Source organism: Sminthopsis crassicaudata, chromosome 2 (assembly GCF_048593235.1).
Source record: "Sminthopsis crassicaudata isolate SCR6 chromosome 2, ASM4859323v1, whole genome shotgun sequence".
NCBI lineage: Eukaryota > Metazoa > Chordata > Mammalia > Dasyuromorphia > Dasyuridae > Sminthopsis > Sminthopsis crassicaudata.
This window is the reverse complement of record NC_133618.1, coordinates 246,434,335-246,454,932: the sequence shown is the minus strand read 5'-3', so window position 1 is coordinate 246,454,932 and position 20,598 is coordinate 246,434,335. Positions and strand designations below refer to the sequence as shown.

Genomic DNA, 20,598 nt, shown 5'->3' with positions numbered 1-20,598 from the left:
GTAGATATATTCCCAGTTATTTTATACTATCAACCGTTATTTTAAATGGAATTTCTCTTTGTATCTCTTGCTGTTGGATTGTGTTGGTAATGTATAAAAATGCTGAGGATTTATGTGGATTTATTTTGTTTCCTGAAACTTTGCTAAAATTCTGAATTATTTCTAATAGCTTTTTAGCAGAGTCTTTGGGGTTCTCTAAGCATAGCATCATGTCATCTGCACAGAGTGATAGTTTGATTTCCTCATTTCCTACTCCAATACCTTGAATCTCTTTCTCGGCTCTTATTGCTGAAGCTAGAGTTTCTAGTACTATATTGAATAGTAATGGTGATAGTGGGCAACCTTGTTTCACTCCTGATCTTACAGGGAAAGGTTCTAATTTATCGCCATTACATATGATGTTTACTGAAGGTTTTAAATATATGCTCGTTATTATTTTAAGGAATAGTCCATTTATTCCTATACTCTCAAGCGTTTTTAGTAGGAATGGAGGTTGGATTTTATCAAATGCTTTTTCTGCATCTATTGAGATGATCATATGGTTTTTATTAATTTGATTATTAATATGGTCAATTATACTAATAATTTTCCTAATATTAAACCAGCCCTGCATTCCTGGTATAAATCCCACTTGGTCATAGTGTATTATCCTGGGGATGATTTTCTGAAGTCGTTTTGCTAATATCTTATTTAAGATTTTAGCATCAATGTTCATTAAGGAAATTGGTCTATAGTTTTCTTTCTCAGTTTTCGATCTACCTGGTTTAAGTATCAGTACCATGTCTGTGTCATAAAAGGAATTTGATAGGACTCCTTCAATCCCTATTTTTTCAAATAGTTTATATAGCATTAGAGTTAGTTGTTCTTTAAATGTTTGGTAGAATTCACATGTAAATCCATCTGGTCCTGGGGATTTTTTCTTAGGAAGTTGGTTAATAGCTTGTTCTATTTCTTTTTCTGAGATGGGACTATTTAGACGACTTACTTCTCTGTTAATCTGGGCAAGCTATATATTTTGAAGGTATTCTTCCATTTCATTTAAGTTATCGAATTTATTGGCATAAAGTTGAGCAAAGTAGCTCCTAACTATTCTTCTAATTTCCTCTTCATTAGTGGTGAGTTCTCCCTTTTCATTTTCAAGACTAACAATTTGCTTTTTCTCTTTTCCTTTTTTAAATCAGGTTTATTAAGGGTTTGTCTATTTTGTTGGTTTTTTCATAGAACCAACTCTTAGTTTTATTAATTAATTCAATAGTTTTTTTACTTCCAATTTTATTAATCTCACCTTTTATTTTTTGAATTTCAAGTTTTGTGTTTGTCTGGGGGTTTTTAATTTGTTCCTTTTCTAGTAATTTTAGTTGTAAGCCCAATTCATTGGCCCACTCTCTATTTTATGCAAGTAGGCCTGTAGAGATATAAAACTTCCCCTTATTACTGCTTTGGCTGTATCCCACACATTTTGGTATGATGTCTCATTATTGTCATTTTCTTGGGTGAAGTTATTTATTATGTCTATGATTTGCTGTTTTATCCAATCATTCTTTAGTATAAGATTATTTAGTTTCCAATTATTTTTTGGTCTATTTTCCCCTGGCTTTTTATTAAATGTAATTTTGATTGCATTGTGATCTGAAAAGGATGCATTTACTATTTCTGCCTTACTGCATTTGATTTTGAGGTTTTTATGCCCTAGTATATGATCAATTTTTATATAACTTCCATGAATTGCTGAGGAGAAAGTGTAATCCTTTCTGTCTCCATTTAGCTTTCGCCAAAGATCTATCATATCAAACTTTTCTAGTATTCTGTTTACCTCTTTGACTTCTTTCTTATTTATTTTGTGGTTTGATTTATCTAATTCTGAGAGTGCAAGGTTGAGATCTCTCACTATTATAGTTTTCCTGTCTATTTCTTCTTGCAGCTCTCTTAATTTCTCTTTTAAGAATTTAGATGCTGCACCACTTGGTGCATATATGTTTAATATTGATACTGCTTCATTATTGATGCTACCCTTTAGCAGGATATAATGCCCTTCCTTATCTCTTTTAATTAGATCAATTTTTGTTTTTACTTGACCTGAGATGAGGATGGCTAGCCCTGCTTTTTTGGCTTTGCCTGAAGCATAGTAGATTCTGCTCCACCCTTTTACTTTTAGTTTGAATGTATCACCCTGTTTCAGGTGTGTTTCCTATAAACAACATATAGTAGGATTCTGACTTTTAATCCAGTCTGCTAACTGCTTCCTCTTTATGAGGCAGTTTGCCCCATTCACATTTATGGTTAAAATGACTAATTCTATATTGCTTGCCATCCTATTAACCCCTGCTTATGCTTTTCCCCTTTCCTTCCCTCTTATCCCCCTACCTAGTACTAAACTTGTGAACACCACTTGCTTTTCACAGCCTTCCCTTTTTAGTATCCCTCTCCCACCTTGAAGTTCCTCCCCTTATTTTACCCCTTTTCCTCACAATTTCCCCATAGCTTACTCCTTCCCTCTCACTTTTCAATGAAGTAGAAGAAGTTTCACCATAAATCGAATATGTCTATTGATATACACTATGCTCATCTTCCTCCTTTCTTTCTCTCAGATGAGTATAGAGTATATTAGAATATATTGTGACTAAGGTTTTTAGATAGAGCACTGGCTTAGAAGCAGAAAGTATTATCTTGCTGAGTTCAAATATATCCTCAGACAATTCCTAGCTGTGCTACTCTGGGCAAGATACTTAACCCTCTTTGCCTCATTTCCTTATCAGTAAAATGAGTGGAAAAGGAGATAGCAAGCCTACTAGAGAAGAGAAATATAAAGAGGCTCTGGCAAAGGATGATGTTATTGCAGCTCTCCAGTATGGAAAACAGCTCTCCAGATGGAGATAGCTCTCTAACCTGCCCTGCAGTTCAGTGATGGTGTCATACCAATCACACTATTTTCTGGACAAACCTTGGTGGAGCCTTCCAAAGGGGAATTGCTGGAACTCATCAGATGTTATTTTTGTTATTTTGAAAAATTTAAAGAGAAGTTGATGGCTGTGTCAGTTTGTGTTCAAGGTTCAGGGTAGGATTGGCTTGGCTTCAAAAAGGAATAAGGATGGCTACAGATTATTTCTTGTTCTAACCAGGATCCTTTGCAAAGAACAACAGGTCTTATTCCTCTACTGGGAATTGAAGTATGGGAACACGCTTATTACCTTCAATATAAAAATGTTAGACCTGATTGTCTAAAAGTAATCTGGAATGTAATCAAATGGGAGAATATATTTGAAAGATACTCAGCTTGTAAAAAGTAGAGAAGTACTTTATTCACTATTTAAACATTTGCTTTTGTTGAAGCTATTTTTGTAGTGTGTGACACTGTAATTTCTTAATGAGTTGTTATACAGAACTCTCATAGGATCTTTGCCAAGAAAACCCCAAATGGGGTCTGGGAGGGTTGAACATAACTGAAAAATAGCTTAATGACACTGTCTTTTCCAATGCTAAGATTCCTCCTGTGTTATCTGTCCAGCCTCATTTATTAAGAATGAACATGCTAAAACTAAAGGATATTTAAAAAATTTTTTAAATCATATTTTAAAAATTAATAAACATTTTATTTTTCCCCATCACCCTCCTCCTCCTTTCATATTGGGAAAAATGGTTTAAAAAAATCCTTTCTTGAACACTAAGCTATCTGGTTTATTTGCTTCTTCTATATGTTGTGAACCTACTCTGCATCACTGATCAATCTACATTTTAACCAGGATTGAATCATTTTTATAATTATTCATTGTTTACTTTGAGCTAAGTCTGCTCCTTCTACTTCTCCCATATTTTTCATCATTTCCTTTGAAAATCTTTACTTCTCCAAATGAATGTTATTATTTTTCTTTATAAAAGCAGATCTTTGACAGTTTGAATGGTATGGGACTGAATAAATTAATTAATGCAGTATTTCAATTTTTATTATCTTGGTCCATCAATTGATATTTATTCACTTATTTATTTATTTCTGTAAGGTATTTTGCATATTTCTATAGGTATTGTGCTGATTTTGATAGGGAGACTCCTAAGTATTTTATGCATTTTTTACTTATTTTAAATGGAAGTTCTCTTTCCATGTCTTCCTGTTGGGTTTCGTTGATAACATAGAGAAATGTTATTACTTCTGTTGTTGCTGGAAAGATCTCTGATTTGGTTTGTGGTTATGTATAAGCTGACTTAACTAGGATGCAAGAAAAATATATGCATTTTTCCTCCTGAAATAAGGATGCTGTTAAATGAAGACAATCTAGGCATTAGGAATCTATTTTCTGTTTATTTTTGGAAATATTTAAATAAATTTTCTTAAAATACTGTTATTCTTTTTTTAGAAACTCACATCTTGGGACGTCTGTATATTTTACTAGTATGCTACCTACTTATATAATGATAACTGACACATAAAGTACTCTAAATTGAAATTAAAATAATTTTTTTTTTCCCCTTTACATGGTGGCCTGGTTTGAAAAAACCAAAGACATTATTTTAAGTCACAAGAAGGAAAAAGATGAAGCCATGGCGAATCTGATAGAAGATTTCTTTGATGTCTTAATGGTAAAAAATAAAATAAGTCCTCTTTTAAAGTAATTTTACAAAACTTGTGATAATTGAAACAAATTGCATACTGTATACCTTATGCCTTAAAATGCATTAATATAGGACATAGGATAACCATTCAATCTAGGTTTTATAAACTTAGTAATAATTAAATGCTCACTTTATTTTTAGTTGAAAAAATGTACAATCTTCCCAAATTCTCTAGTGTTTTATAGCATTTTTATAAGATAAATTTTGTAATATGAACTATACTAAATATAAAGTAATCAATTACAAATTGATCACTTTTTTCTTTCAGACTGTTCATGATATCAATAATGAAGGTATGCTAAAAGAACAGGTGTTAAGTGATGTTATTTGAATAATATTATGATGTTTTGATTTTGGTATGATGAATTGATAATTTCTAATAGTACTATGGTGAATGCTTAGTACTTGACAATTTAAAATATTTTAAATACCAGAGTTGACTTTAAAACATAGGACCTACATGCTAGGAAAAATAAAAATTTGGTTTGTGGTTATGTAGTACCTTTATAGCCTATAAATACCTTTTATATGTGTGTGTATATGTATATGTAAATATGTGCTACATATATATACTTATATATATGTGCACATACTCATACATATACACACACATATTTGAATGTATGTGTATACGTGTGTGTGAGTGTATATGTATATGTGTGTATAATATTTCCAAACCAGAACTCTGTTCCCTGTGTTAGTTTGGGAGATTGGGGAGTGGAAATAATTGAGTACTCTAAAAGATTTACATCTTTTTTCAAAGCCCTTAAATTTTTGAATAGTGGCTTCTGAAATGATGAACATAGGGCTAATAGCTCTGATTTTATTAATCCATTGGGACTATTAATTGCCAGTCATAGTGTGATGTCATGGGGTTCAAGTACAAAGAAATATTTCTTTGCTAAGTATTTGCTATCTAATAGAAGAGACAGTAAATATTTATAAAATAAATAATAACTAAATAAATACAATTGAATATGAAATAGATATGTGGTAATTTGGGAAGCAGTGCATTGTCTCAAGAAAGGCCCTGAAGAAAATAGTACTTGAGATTGTGTCATGTAGAAAGAGACTGAGGTAGAACTAAACTGTCCATTCCGGTTTGTGCAAAGTCACAAAGATGGAAAATTGTTGTGTGTAAAGAACAGGAAGATAACCAGATTGGCTGGAATGCAGTGTGTAGGAAGGATTGGTGTTGATGGCAGGTTGGAAAGATAAGTTTACCTTAAATCCAAACAAAAGAGTTTAAATTCCTTGGGAAATGGGAATCTCGTGGAATTGATTGACATGCTGAGATCTGATCTTTAAAAAATTACTTTGCAAGAAGTACATTTGAGAATGGTAAGAGACTTGAGACAGAAAGAAAAAATAGGAAGCTATTATAATAATATAGGGTGGAAAAGATGAGAATCTAAGGGTAGCTCTGACACAGGCAAGAATAGATGAAGATTGAAATGACAAGATTTGGCAATTGAATGAATCTGTGGGATGAAAGAAGTGTGAGGAATCTAGGATATTGCTAAGATTTTGAACCTGGGAGACTAACCTGGTAATACTTTTAACAGAAATAGAGACATTTAAGAGAGCTAATCTCCTTTGGGAAGAAAGGATGAGTGTGTTGAGTTCATTATGTTTTCAGGAAATCACATTTGAAATCTCAAAAGATATTTTGTGATGCAAAATAAATATGGTAGTTATTTACTGGTGAACTGATGAAGTTAATAGAAGTATAGAAAGAGAATAGAAAAAGGTCCAAGTCAGAATCTTAAGGAACATCCATAAATAAGTCAGCAAACGAAACTGAGGAAGTGGCGAGAGTGGCCAGCTAGGTAGCAGGCAAATCAGGAGAGAGTGCTATCAAGGAAATCCCGACAGGACACTGTGTACAGTGGGAAAGATTGGTCAGCAAAGTCAAAGGAAGCAAATGGTTTGAAACAGATGAGGACTAAGACCATTATCACATCTTTAAATTAAGAGATCATTGACAACTTCAGTGAGAACAGTTTCTATTGTGATGAAATTGGAAGCCAGAGTGCAAATGGTTGAGTGAAACAGGAGAGGAAAAGTAGGCAACAAGTATGGAGAGTTTAAGAGAAATTCTACTGAAATAAAGAGGAGATATCAATGAAAATGGTAGAATCTAGTAAGGATTTTTCAAAACCAAACGATTAAAGAAGTAATTAACAGTTGTTTCAAATAAAATAGATCTTAAAATTGAAGGCAACTTAGAGGCTCAAAGCTCTTTTTTTCTGCTGAGAAAACCAAGGCACAGATTAAGTGATTTGTTTGATGATATATAGCTAGCTCTAGAAATCTGTTCATTTCTCTTTTAGTTCAATGTTCTATTATTCCTTATTTAATTTTTTGTCATTTTATGAGAAAATTGAAGTCATTTAAATATATGTTCTGTTTTAAAATTAATTTTCAGAAGTAGTAAAATTTAAAATTTTGACTAGGTAAAATGGAAGTGCTGGAAAACTTTATTTTGAGGATCTGTGCCTTCATAGTCGACACGAGAATACATATCTGTATTCAGCAGGAGGTAAAGTGTTGTGTTTGTTTGTTTGTTTTTTTTTTTTACTTGAAGGTTTTCCACAAAAAATATTTTATGGAATTTAAATAATGTTTAAGAGCAATATTGTTAAAATATTAAATATTTCTTACTTTTCCTTTTATAAAGCTTAAAAATTGTACCATGTCAAGGGATCCACAATTTCTGAGATTGCAATTCCTCTACACTACTGAAGTTTTTGAATTGCTGTGGTTGAATAAATTTACCATTTATTGACCATTCCCATGGCTCTAAATCTTTTTGGACTTAGTTATGTTGGGTCTTTGACAGCAGATGCGTATTTTGTCACCCAGCTTATTTTTGATGCCTTTCCAACTTGGTAGGATCTGTCAAAGCTTTATTATGCTGTCATACCCCTTGAGAACTTAAGGAAACTAGTATATTAGGTGGTTGTTGTTGTTGTTGTTTTAATTCCAAATTTAATTTGAGCAGAGGAACTACTTTTACAGCAGTACTAATCTTGGGAATACATTTCTTCTTGAGTTCTGAGTTTCTGTTGAAAATCAGTATCTTATAATGATGTATATATTTGTTCAATTATATATTAGAAATTATTCCAGCCTAATTAATAAGCCAGAGATGAGATTTTAGGATGTTTAAGAGCAGAATTTGAAGTTAACATTTTAGTTAAATCTTTGTGATACATGTTTATTGTATTCAGTCTCTATATATGTAGGTATGCATATATATGCACTTATATGTATTATACTTGCTTAGCTCCAAAACAATATTGTTAACTCAAAATTTAAAACTTTTAAAAAAATATTTCTTCAGTATTTTAGCTTTCCATCATAGAATATGATTTTCAAAGTTTAATGTGACAACTCTTATTTACAAGTTTAAAATTTTATTTTTGTTTGTAGTATTAATTTGTCTAGGATGATTTTCCATATATTTAAGTTTATTGACTATGTAAAGCAAAAGCTTTCAAACATTTTGGTCTCCAGATCTCCTTTAATCTCTTTAAAATTATTGAGAATTCCATAGATATTTTGTTTATATGGGTTGTATCTAAATTTATTTTAAAATATTTATTAACTTAAAATAATAAAAATAAAATAATCAGTAATAACAAAATAGGAACACATCTTTATGAAAAATATATTAACAATAGAAATAGTGAGAAGAGTTTATTTTACATATTTTTTCTAATTTCTTTATTGTCTGGCTTAATAAAAGATAGCTAAATTCTCATATTATTTCTGCATTTATTCTGTTGCAATAATCTTATTTTGGTTGAAGTGTATAAAAAACATCCAGCGTTACAGAGATATGAAATTGGAAAAGAGAAGAGTATTTTAATAGACAGTCTTGGGATAATTATGAAAATAGTTATTACTTCTTTGTCTTCCTGAGAGTCTCCATGATTCCTAGGGTTTCTCAAACTACATTTTGAAAATTTTGATGATTGAGAGAGAGAGAGAGACCATTTTTTTTTCTTTTCTAGGCCATAAAAAAGTTGAATGCTATGCTTGACGGCATGCCTCGAGACGCCAAGAAAATAATTTCCAAACCAGAAATGTTCTCTCTCATGTAAGAATTTTAGTTTGATTATTCTGTTTAAAATTAGAAAATCAAATGAAGAATTTAAAGGGGGAAAAATAGGGATACCTATAACTTTATTCTGCTGTTTTATTTCAAATTAGACTTAGGAAAAAATGATTTTTAAAAGCTACCTTTATGCTGTCCATAATCACATACCAGTGCATATATGTAAAAGTTGTAACAATATTCTAAATTGTAATGATGGATAAGCACTTTTTTCTTATTAATGCTTAGGATATTCAAGAGCAGAGGTTAAAGCTTATGCTATCATTCTCGAAATATTAAAAATGGTGATGTGATCTGTTTTCATTCATAGGGTTGATATGGGTAAACGAATATTAGATGTTGGAGGTAAGGATATCCTTTCAAAAAATTTGTATCTGAAATTACTTCATATTTTCCAGTGGAATTCATGAATTTTCAAAATATAAAATAATTATGTCTATCTGGAAATTATCTTTACTTATTTCAAAATATTCATGATTTTATATGGCATTCCTCTCATAAGTAAAGATAATGTCAACTTTGCTCCTTTCTTGTTTTCAGTCCAATTTCATTTTTTTTCTCCTCCATTAATTGTGTTCCAGTCAAACTGGACAACTGTTTGCCCTACAAATATACACTGGGATCTCATAATTCTGTTTTTATTTGAATTATTTCTCTATCTGTGCTTAGATTTCACTTCATTTCTTTTATAGCATGTTGAACTCCTTTAAATTTCATTCAAATGTCACTTCTTCTGCTTATGTTCTAATTTTCTAATAAATGTATTATATAATACTGTGTATTAGAGCTATCTGTATTGGTATCTTATTTCCCTATCATAACTTAAGCACCTTGAGAAAAAAAAGGAGCTTTTGTAGGATCTAGCTTGAGAAAAAAGAGCTTTTGTAGGATCTAGCTAAGTGTCCTTTATTCAATGGGCTCTTTGTAAACATTTTATTTTATGTATCTTTTTAGTAGAAAATCTTAATAAGTTGACTGTGACCAAAAGAATTAATCACCTGGTTGCCAACCTTGTATGAGGAACCTCTAATTATATTTACGTAGGCTGGTTCCAAGATTATGGACAGTTTGTCCCTAGCCTGTTCTTTGCAGTTTCATGGAACCTACCAGAATTTGTGTTATGACACAATTGTTGAGAAACCTGGACCACTCACTCTTTATATATACACTCCGAAGTATTGGAGTGTATTTGTGGAGGCATAAGATCACAAATTTATCATTATTATTTTAGCTTAGAAATGAGAATCTTCAAAACTTATAAATAAAGATGTGTTTGAACTTTGAAATAATAGTTGACATAAGCAGCAATACTATTATGCTAAATATATCTTGGTCCTAAAATTAAAGTAAGAAAAACTACTAGCTAATTTGCTAAAAGATTCCTTCATGATAAGAAATGTAGTTCATTAAATGGCATTTTATGAGATAAAAATGTTTTTAATTGAAAATAAAATATCTTCTCTAAGAGGAGTTCAAAAGTATTCAGTGGGTTACTAGAAATAGGTTTTTTTTTTTTTTTAGAAAAAAACTAAATTTATATATATTTTTTGCAAAGTTCCTTTTATAAGAAAAGATAAGATAGACCTAACCCTAACCGTAAAATATAGAAAGCAACCTGTTTAAAATTTTTCTTTGGAATAATCATCATTACTGTATTATTCAGAAAGAAAAGCTCATTTCCATACTGTTCTACTCTGCTGTATCAAACACTTTTAAACTAAAAATTATGGAATGTGGTTGTCTTTGATTAACATCCTTCAAAAATAGTTAATTTCATATTTTGGGAAATAAATATAATTTGTAAATAAACCAAAGTAAAAAGGCAATTGGCATACTATATAGAATTCTGAGATTAGAATAAGGTCTAAAATGTGCCTTTTTATACTTATTATCCATTTGATTTTAAACAAATCATTTAACTTGTTTCAAGACACTTAAATGTGCTTTATACAACTATTGATCTCAAGAGTTCCCACACTTGAGAGTTCCCTATACTTCTGTGGTTATAGAGCTTTTATGCATTCTTATGATGATAGATAATTTTGGTTTACTATGGAGTAAATACACACACATATACACACACACATATATATATAGTTTTCTTATATTTATAAAAAAAATTTGGAGGCAATAGTAATTAAGTGACAAACCTAGAATGACAAGGCTAGTAAGTGTCTGAGGCTGGGTTTGAAGCCAGATCCTTCTGACTCCAGGGACAGTATTCTATCCACTGTATCACTTAGCTGCCTCTTATTAGTTACTTTTAACTTAAACTCTATGAAGATTGAAATAAGTATTGCATTTTGTTTTTATAGATTATGACTTTCAAGTAGCTATCACAGAATCTTTATGTAGAATGACCTCTGAAAAACAAAGACGAGAACTGGCTTGTCAGTGGTTTCCAATGGAATTTATTGCTACTGCATTTAAAGGGATTAAAGACTCTGATTTTGAAACAGTAAGTAAAAAAAAATAAAACTACATTATTTATATGAATTTATTATTAATTTTAATAAACTGAAAGTTTCCTTTAAATTTATTTTGAATTCTATTTCTTTACTAGGATTGCCGGAAATTTCTCAACCATGTGAATGGCATGCTTGGAGATAAGAGATTGTAAGTTTGTAGATTGCTATGCTTTTATAACTTTATGATTTTTGAGAGTTGATCTTACTAAAAAGTTTATTATCTTGCAACCAACCTATTGATATGCATCTCTGAAATTAATTAGGCTAGCCTTTCTTAGGTTTTGGTGCCTTTCTTAGCTTAGTAGATCCTAACAAACACCTTGTTTTTCTGGAATATATTTCCAGAGCCCAAGATCATCTCTCCACTCAAAATAGGAGTCAAATCATAGATCATTAATATGATCAAAATCATATTAAATCATAAAACATCATAAACCTCAGCTATTCAAGTCTCACTTTGGAGATAAGAAAAATGGAGTCCAAATATTATAATTAATTTTCCCAAAATCACATAGCCCAGAGTAGAGCTAGAATTTGAATCAAGATCCTTTGATGCACTCCAATGATTTTTCCATAATTCCAGCTCTTCTGAATACCAGTATAAAAATGTTTCTAAAATTTGTTGTTGTTGAGTTGTTTTGAGTTATGTCTCATTCTCTTTGACCCTATTTTGTGGTTTTCTTGGCAAAGATTTTAGAGTGGTTTGCCATTCCCTTCTCTAGTAGATTAAGGCAAACAAAGATTAGGTGACTTGCCCAGGGTCACACAGCTAGTACATGTCTTAAGGCTGGATTTGAACTTAGATCTTCCTGACATTAGGACTGGCACTCGCTCCATTGCACCTTCTAGCTGCCCTATTTATAAAATAGTATGACAAAATAACTTTTAGAAATTTACTATAGTGTATAAATAGTAAATTAATAAGATGAAAACACACCTGTCATCTACCTAATTTTTTTGCATGGTATTTCTCAGAATAAAAGGTAAAGGTTTTAATGAACATTTAACAAAGAGAGAGAGATTCTGATCACACATCAGTTTAAAAAACAAGGTCAGCTAGTCATGCAGTGAGAACCAAAGATAGATGACCTATATCTACCATTTTATTAACAATTCAAAACTGAATATTAATGTTTTACCTCTAATTGGAGGCATAAGTACAAATACTATTTAAGCATCTCCTGCACTGAGAGCAGTACTTAAAAAGTCTCCTGACATAAATGCCTATTCATTTTGTCTATAAGCTCTTTCATAAATCTTTGCCTTAGGGGGAAAAATGGTAATACAATTTATTGCTATAACCCTTTCTGATTAATAGTGATAGATTCATAAAGTCTTGTTAAATTAAAAATAAATCTTTGAGGTTCAAAAAAGCTTCTATTTAGTATCACATATATATTTTTCCTACTTCCTTACCCTTGTAGAATTGTGGACTTCCTTCTGATATTTTCTACATTGAATAAGCTAACACGAACATATTCACAATCAGTAACCAGAAATTATTTAGTTTAATCACTTTAGTCAGAGTTATTAGTCCCATATGAAGACAATCTCAATTTTTTTACAAAACCACATTCCCATAAAAATCTAGGGAAAAGAAACAACATAGGGAAAAAAATAGAAAATACCATATTTAAATTTTTGATCCTTGGAAATTCTCACATTTATGTGAGTACAGTAAAAAGACTACAATAAAAGAGAAATTTTAAAAATTAAAATCAATAAATATTTTGCTTTTTTTATTTCAGGGTTTTTACATTTCCTTGTTTATCAGTATTCCTTGATAGATACGAGGTATGTTAAATATTTAAGATAAAGTTGTTAGATTTTTCATTATTTCTATATATTTTTTTTTGTTTTTGAGATCTTCGAAGTATCTATCACAGAGCTGGATAGTTGTGAGTTACAAATCTTTAAAAATATTAAGAGCAGCCACTGGTTTATGGCAATATATCGGCTATGTAGTTTAGTTTCTTAAAACGTATGTAGCTATTCTCCATATTATTTTGTATATATTACAAATGATATTTTGTAGGAAAACATTTTTGCATTTCATAACATTAACTTAAATTATAGGACATAATAAGCTAAGTATGTTCAAAAATTATTCAAACATGTTCCATATGTTTGTGTATGTATATTTTCAACCTAAACCATATATATCTTGGAGAAGTTCAGAGTTCCAGGAGTTTCACTATTTCTTTGATGTAAAATACAAAAAAAAAAAAAAAAAACCACTGCTTTTTTCTTTTGTCCTAAGTTTATATCTTTGAAGATGAAAGGTAGCTCTCTATTTCTCTTATTTTTTAATTTGATGAACAAGTCTATTCAACTTAAACATACTTATCCATTAGTTTTGTTTAGCAGTCATTTTTCATTATCATTGTTGAAGGTGATTTTTAAGTTATTGTCAGTTTAAGGATATCATCTGATTTTGTTTACTTGGTTTTATTAGCTACAGATACCTTCAGATGAAAAACTTGATGAATTTTGGATTGACTTTAATCTTGGTAGCCAAAGTATATCCTTCTACACTGCAGGAGATGATGAAGTAAGTAAGCCAGTTTCTTTTTTGTTTTGCTTTGTACACATAAACACGCATGCACACACACACACATACATATGCATTTCCATTTTGAGAATATAGATTTCTTCATATGATCTTTTCTTTCCAGCTAGTCACCATTTGTTACTCAAGTTCAATTTAAACTTTTGTGTGCGTATGTGTGTACATGCATGCGCATGTAGTACATGAGGCATTTGTGGAAGACCTCTGGTGTGAGTACTTGCTGAGTCCTGTGGTAGCCATACCCTGGTAAAACTTTTCTTAGCAGATAGGCTAAACCAGTTTAAGGATAACCCACAGGGCTCAAATCCTTAGTTAGGGTCAATGTCTACCCAAACATGTGAAGACTTCCCCTTATAGAATGGGCAGGTGAGAACAGTTTCATGAAGGCAGGTAAGCAGACACCTGTACAGTGTTTAGAGTTTGGTCAGACATTGAAGGTACCAACATTATCTGTTTCATCCTGGACCATCTCTAGTCTTTACTTTAGTCTTTCTACTGGACTTTGATGACTATGGAGATTGATGACTTTGTGCAACTCTGCCTCATTTAATCCCATTCATGTGCAAGTTAAGCTATCACCCCATGATATTATTGGTTCTCAACAGAAACTGAGGAACAACAGTTGTGTGTGGGAGTATGTATATACACACATGCACGCATATACACAAACACACACATATATTTATATCTATATAAATATTTTAAAATCTATTTAAAGCTACTCATCTTTTGTTCCTTTTTTTATTAATTTGAATATTTGATGACAATGTAGTAGAATGTACATTGCACTGAGTCAAAAGATTTTAATTCAAGCTTCATATCTGTTACTAATGAGCACTATGATTTAATTTCAGTGATACAAAATTTCCTCATCAGATTTGGTAAAATGAATCATTTAGACCAGATGATTTATTCATTCATTTTTTAAAATTTGATTTTTAAATTCTCCTTCCCCTCCAGCCCCTCCCCCCATTGAGATGGCAAACAATATATCTGTTATACAGTTAAGTAATGCAAGAGATATTTCCATATTGCAAACTTTGATTCTCTGGCTTTAGATCTAACAGCAGGCAAAAAAAGCAAAGGTTTTTTTTTTAATTAATGGCAGATATTAAGAGATTTAGCCATAAAGAACAGGTATTCAGGTACAGGACTATGAAGACCTGGGGACGAGACAGAACTCAACTTTGAAAGGACCATGAATACTGAGCATCTAAGTGACCTACATTACATTATAGTGAGATTTACACTACCCCAAATAATAATTTTGATGATGGCTGTGTTGGCAAACTAAATAGGATATACAAATAGATGGAATCAGTTTCACCATTTCTTGGGGTTTCTACTCACTTCCTTTGCTTCCAGTCTTATAGTGTTTCTATTGACTATAAAACTGTGACCTTTTTTGGTGTTTATATAGTGTGTTGACGAGTGTCTGGGAGGGGAGAAATGGTAAAGAACAGAAAATAATGAATTCATAACTAGTTTTATTCTCACTTTGTTATAATAGAAAAAAAATTTACTCATTCCCATTTTTTTCCTTCTACTCCCTGTTAAATTCTAAGGATGATATAAACATAAGTAAAAATACAATCTCTTTAAGTTACTGACACTCTAATATCTCCATTTAATAATGCAGTTTTAAGTACAGTAATAGTTAATTGGGTAAGACAGTACATGATTATTCAATAATCAAGTCATGTTACTTTCAAAAATGAATGTTTTCTCTTTTGATTGTGTGTGCATGTGATATGTATACTGTAAATATACAGATTGACTACTTGATAGATAATTAGCTTTCAGAGGCTTAGTTTAAATATCATTTTAACAGCACAATTTTGAATCTAAAATTAATAATATAATTTTACTTGTCTATTTTATTTTAAGGATCATCAGTGGGAAACTGTCAGTGTGCCTAATGATGAAGTAGAAATATACAATGTAGAAGGTAATATTTGTGTAACACTAGACCTCCTTTCCTAGTTATAAACTTTATTAATAATTCCATTTGTGTTACTTCTATCAACATCATTGACAATATGCTGTAGTATCATACATCTTTTAGTTGCCTTTTGAGCCACATATAGTTATGATTTTGTATAATCTTACAATTTTGATTTGTGTAAAAGGGGCATTCATGACTTAGAATTGTAAAATATAATTGGGATAGTATTGATGTTTAAAGGTTACTTTTGTTGGAGTAAGGAGCTTGACTGCACTGAAAGCACTATATGATTTCCAAAATCTCCTCTTCTAAATCCTGATCCAGTTTCTTGTCTATCTGTAGTGCTTTCCTAAGCTATATATTCTGATCAGCTAACTAAATGAGTTTCCTATCCAGTTGTATTTTATAATCTGGGCAATATGTGTTTTTGATCTTTAATCCAAAATAGTAGTTTTTCTTATATGGATGGATGGGCCAGTCTTACTTGAGTGATTTATGGTGTCATTGAAAAAGGTCTTGTATATTCTGGGTTTCATTATAATCAGCATAATATCATACATAAGCAAGAACATCTGTAGAACATCTCCACAATAGCTAACCTTCTCTATTTGGACTTTCTTCAAGACTTTCTCCATGAAAATGGGTAGGCACCTTTGATGAGAATATATCCTATTTGATTACAAAACTTGGATGTTGATACTCAGGATATCATTCTCTCTCTATATGAATCTGTCATAGAATCTAAAATGACCTTAAAATATATATAATATATATCTTGCATTGTATTTAATTCCTTTTAATTTCCTTTCTTTACATGAATTGTTGGATGAAATATGCTAAGAAAGTAATCTAAATTCCTTTTTTAAAAATTATAGCTTTTTATTTACAAGATAGATGTATGGGTAATGTTTCAGAATTGATAATTGCAAAACCTTTTGTTCCAGTTTTTCCCCTCCTTTCCCCCACCCCCTCTCCCAGACGGCAGGTTGACCAATATATGTAAAATATGTTAAAGTATAAGTTAAATACAATATATGTATACATGTCCATACAGTTATTTTGCTGAAATGTTGTTAAAATAGTGTACAATTAACCTGTGAAGGAAATAAAAAATGCAGGTGGACAAAAATAGAGGGATTGGGAATTCTATGTAATAGTTCATAGCCATCTCCCAGAGATATTTAGCTGGGTGTAGCTGGTTCAGTTCATTAGTGCTCTATTGGAACTGATTTGGTTCATCTCATTGTTGAAGAGGGCCATGTCCATCAGAATTAATCATCATATAGTATTGTTGTTGAAGTATATTATGATCCCTGGTTCTGCTCATTTCACTCAGCATCAGTTCATGCAAGTCTTTCCAGGCCTTTCTGAAATCATCCTGCTGGTCATTTCTTACAGAACAATAATATTCCATAATATTCATATACCACAATTTATTCAGCCATTCTCCAATTGATGGGCATCCATGTAGTTTCCAGTTTCTGGACACTACAAAGAGGGCTGCCCACATCCTTTTTTTAAATTTTCGTAAAATATATTTGATAGTTGAATGTTACCTTTGATATTATTAGCAAATAATCAGTAAGGATTCCTTGAAATGTAGAGTAAAGAGCTATATTCCATTGAAATTTAAGATTTTGGTGCCTTCTAAAACAAAAACAAACAAACAAAAAAAACAACTCTGTAATGTAAAAGAAACTAACATTTATAGCAGAAGTGTTCACTCATGCCAAGAAAGAACCATATAAACCTCTTTCTCCCCTAGTGTTTGCTTGATAAAGTTTGTGTTTCTTTTGTCTTGAGTTCTCCTTGAGACATGAATGGGGTAGTATTTACAGAAACATTTGGTCAAATTGCAAATTTACTCATCTTAATCACTTGGGCTTGGCCTATAAAAAGTAGGCTACACAGGCCTACAGTCCTGAGAGAGTTGGCAACAAAATGATTAGAAAAGGAAATTCAAATCGGTACCAGATGAAGGTACAGAGATTCCTTTTTTTTTTAAATTAAATCTTTTTACTTACAAAGCATATGCATGGTAATTTTTCCAACATTGACCCTTGCAAAACCTTTTGTTCCAAATTTTCCCCTCCTCCCCGACCTTCTCCCCTAGCTGGCAGGTAGTCTAATTCATGTTAAATATATTGAAATACATGTTAAATTCAATATATGTATACATACTTATACAGTTATTTTGCTGCACAAGAAAAATCAGATCAAAAAGGAAGAAAAACTGAGAAAACAAAATGCAAGCAAATAACAGAGAGAGTGAGAATGCTATGTTGTATGCCATACTCTGTTCCCATGGTTCTTTTTCTGGGTGTAGATGGCTTTCTTCATCACTGCACAAGTGGAACTGGTTTGAATCATCTCAATGTTGAAGAGAGCCACGACTATCAGAATTGATCATTGTATAGTCTTGTTGTTGCCATGTATAATGGCAACATTATATCCTGGTTTTGTTCATTTCACTTAGCATCAGTTCATGTAGGTCTCTCTAGGCCTCTCTGAAATCATCCTGTTGGTGGTTTCTTATGGAAGAATAGTATTTCATAGCATTCATATACCATAATTTATTCAGCCATTCTCCAGTTGAAGAGCATCCACTCCAGTTTCTGGTTTCTTCCCATTTCAAAGAAGGCTGCCACAAATATTTTTGCACATGTGGGTCCCTTTCCCTCCTTTAAGATCTCTTTGGGATTTAATCCCAGTAGAAATTCTGCTGGATTAAAAGGTATGCACAAGTTTGATAAATTTTTTAGCATAGTTCCAAACTGCTCTCCAGAATAGTAGGATCCGTTCACAGTTCTATCAACAATGTATTAGTGCTCCAGTTTTCCCACATCCCCTCCAACATTCTTCATTGTTGTTTCTTGTAATTTTAGACAACCTGACAGGTGTGTAGTGATATCTCAGAGTTGTCTTCATTTGCATTTCTTTTATCAGTAGTGATTTGGAGCACCTTTTCATGAGGCTACAAATAGTTTCAATATCTTCATCTGAAAATTTGTTCATATCCTTTGTCTATTTATCAATTGGAGAATGGCTTGAACTATTATAAATTTGAGTCACTTCTCTAAATGAGGCCTTTATAAGATTCTTTGGATGTAAAAATGTTTTCCCAATTTATTGCTTTGAAGGCACAGATTCTAATGGAGAATCAGAGATAAAAAGAGAAATGTGAAAAGGAGAAGAATTAGTATAGTAGATAGTCTGGATATAGAGGAGCAACCAAGTCATATCATTTCACTTGTACTACGTGCCATATAGACAGTGTGGGCTACAAGAGAAATTGCAGTATGTTAGAGAGAAAGTCTATTTGACTCTAGAAATTCCAAATCATTTTTTCCTTTAGGGACATGGTCCCACTTAATGTCATACTATAAATGGTTCTCTTGTTAAAGCAGAAGGTTATTGGAGAAGGAAAATGAGTTATCTTAACTATAAATTTTGGTGTAAGATCTTTTTGGTTTAGAAGTCTGATTGAATAAAACCTTTTGCTAAAGTAGACATATTATAAATAATTTAATGGGAGTTAAGATGAATTTCCATGGGAAACCCTTAGTGGGGACAATATAAACCAAATTCTGATATTCCCAAGAGAACAATTCTGATGTGGGGTACAATCAAACAAAATTGTGACATTTTCCAAATTATAAAATAAGAGAATGACTAAAGACTAAATACTTGTATCATTTTTCCCAATTTAGAAATTGGAGAGGAAGAATGGAATTAATCCTTCATAGAAATGACTTTCATTTTAACTTAACATTATTAAATTCATAATTGAGGACACAATGACAAAAGCAAAATGCTCCACACCTCTAAAGAGATGTTTTTAAATGAAGAGTGGGTTGAATACAACATAATAACTCACATTTGTACACTGCTTTAAAATTAACACAGTATATTCCTCAAATCAACCTTATTAGTTAGGTTATGCAAGCGTTACACAACTAGTGAGTCTTTGAAATGCCATTTGAATTCATATCTCATTCCAGTACTTTGTCCATTACGCAAAATAGGCTCTGAGAGTTTAAATGAATTGTTCATGATTTCATAGCTAGTTAAGTATCTGAGGTGGGATTTGAATTCAGATTTCATCATTCCAGTTTGAGAACTTTATTCTTTATATTTAAATATGTACTTTATGCATATTGTATATGTAATACAAAGTTAAGATAATTTGAAGAAACACACCTAACGGTTTTTTAATTCATACAAGACATCTTTGAAAAATCAGCATCTGAGCTGAGTATTGAAAGAAGATAAAACAGTCTGAAAAACGGATAATGTAGAGGTACATTCAAGTAATGGATAACTGCAATGTATGGAACAGAAGATAACTTTATTTGGAGTTGAAAGAATTTGATTTGATCTTTTATGACAATAGCAAATACAGGTTTTTCTTCCTTACTTAACATATATTGGTAAACCTTATCAATCAGAAATGGTAAAAATCAATTTGGTGTATATAATTGTATAGTTTATATAATTTTCAAAGTATATTTTGGGAGAATCTTAAGTTATAATTTTGGGAATCATGGATGGAAAATTTTTACTACTGGGTATAGGTCACATAAAATATAAAAAACTAGGCCAAAGTAGATAGAGTACTTCCAGTTAGGACCTGAATATTACTAAATAAGACAATAACCTTCACAAATCTTGGTATGGTAATTAGTTTGGCAGTAAGCATTTTGTTTATGCCTTTACATTTTTAGTGTAACCTAAGGATGACTAGATACTAGGAATAATAAGTTAATTTAAAATAATAATTCAGAATTATTAAATATAAGAATCCTTTTCAAAAATAGTTATAAATTCTTCATGTGAATATGTAAATAAAGTTATAACAAACTATAAATATTGTTCATAGATTTGGTAC

At 31.3% G+C, this 20,598-nt stretch overlaps 1 protein-coding gene and 1 pseudogene across 3 annotated transcripts in view; both read left to right on the top strand.

Moving 5' to 3' along the window:
* The first annotated feature begins 2,760 nt into the window (after window positions 1–2,760).
* LOC141552742 (superoxide dismutase [Mn], mitochondrial pseudogene) lies at window positions 2,761–3,341 on the top strand (annotated as a pseudogene).
* Window positions 3,342–4,467: 1,126 nt separating this feature from the next.
* Window positions 4,468–20,598, top strand: part of SYCP2 (synaptonemal complex protein 2) — a 96,747-nt gene continuing 80,616 nt past the window's right edge. Inside the window, exons 1-10 of one of the 3 annotated variants that reach the window (XM_074288730.1) lie at window positions 4,468–4,572; window positions 4,874–4,898; window positions 7,062–7,147; window positions 8,625–8,710; window positions 9,039–9,073; window positions 11,044–11,186; window positions 11,292–11,344; window positions 12,945–12,990; window positions 13,652–13,747; window positions 15,653–15,713. In XM_074288730.1, coding sequence (XP_074144831.1) covers window positions 4,468–4,572; window positions 4,874–4,898; window positions 7,062–7,147; window positions 8,625–8,710; window positions 9,039–9,073; window positions 11,044–11,186; window positions 11,292–11,344; window positions 12,945–12,990; window positions 13,652–13,747; window positions 15,653–15,713 — 736 coding nt within the window. The remainder of the gene's footprint in view (window positions 4,573–4,873; window positions 4,899–7,061; window positions 7,148–8,624; window positions 8,711–9,038; window positions 9,074–11,043; window positions 11,187–11,291; window positions 11,345–12,944; window positions 12,991–13,651; window positions 13,748–15,652; window positions 15,714–20,598) is intronic. The other 2 variants (XM_074288731.1, XM_074288732.1) reach the window with 2 other exon arrangements.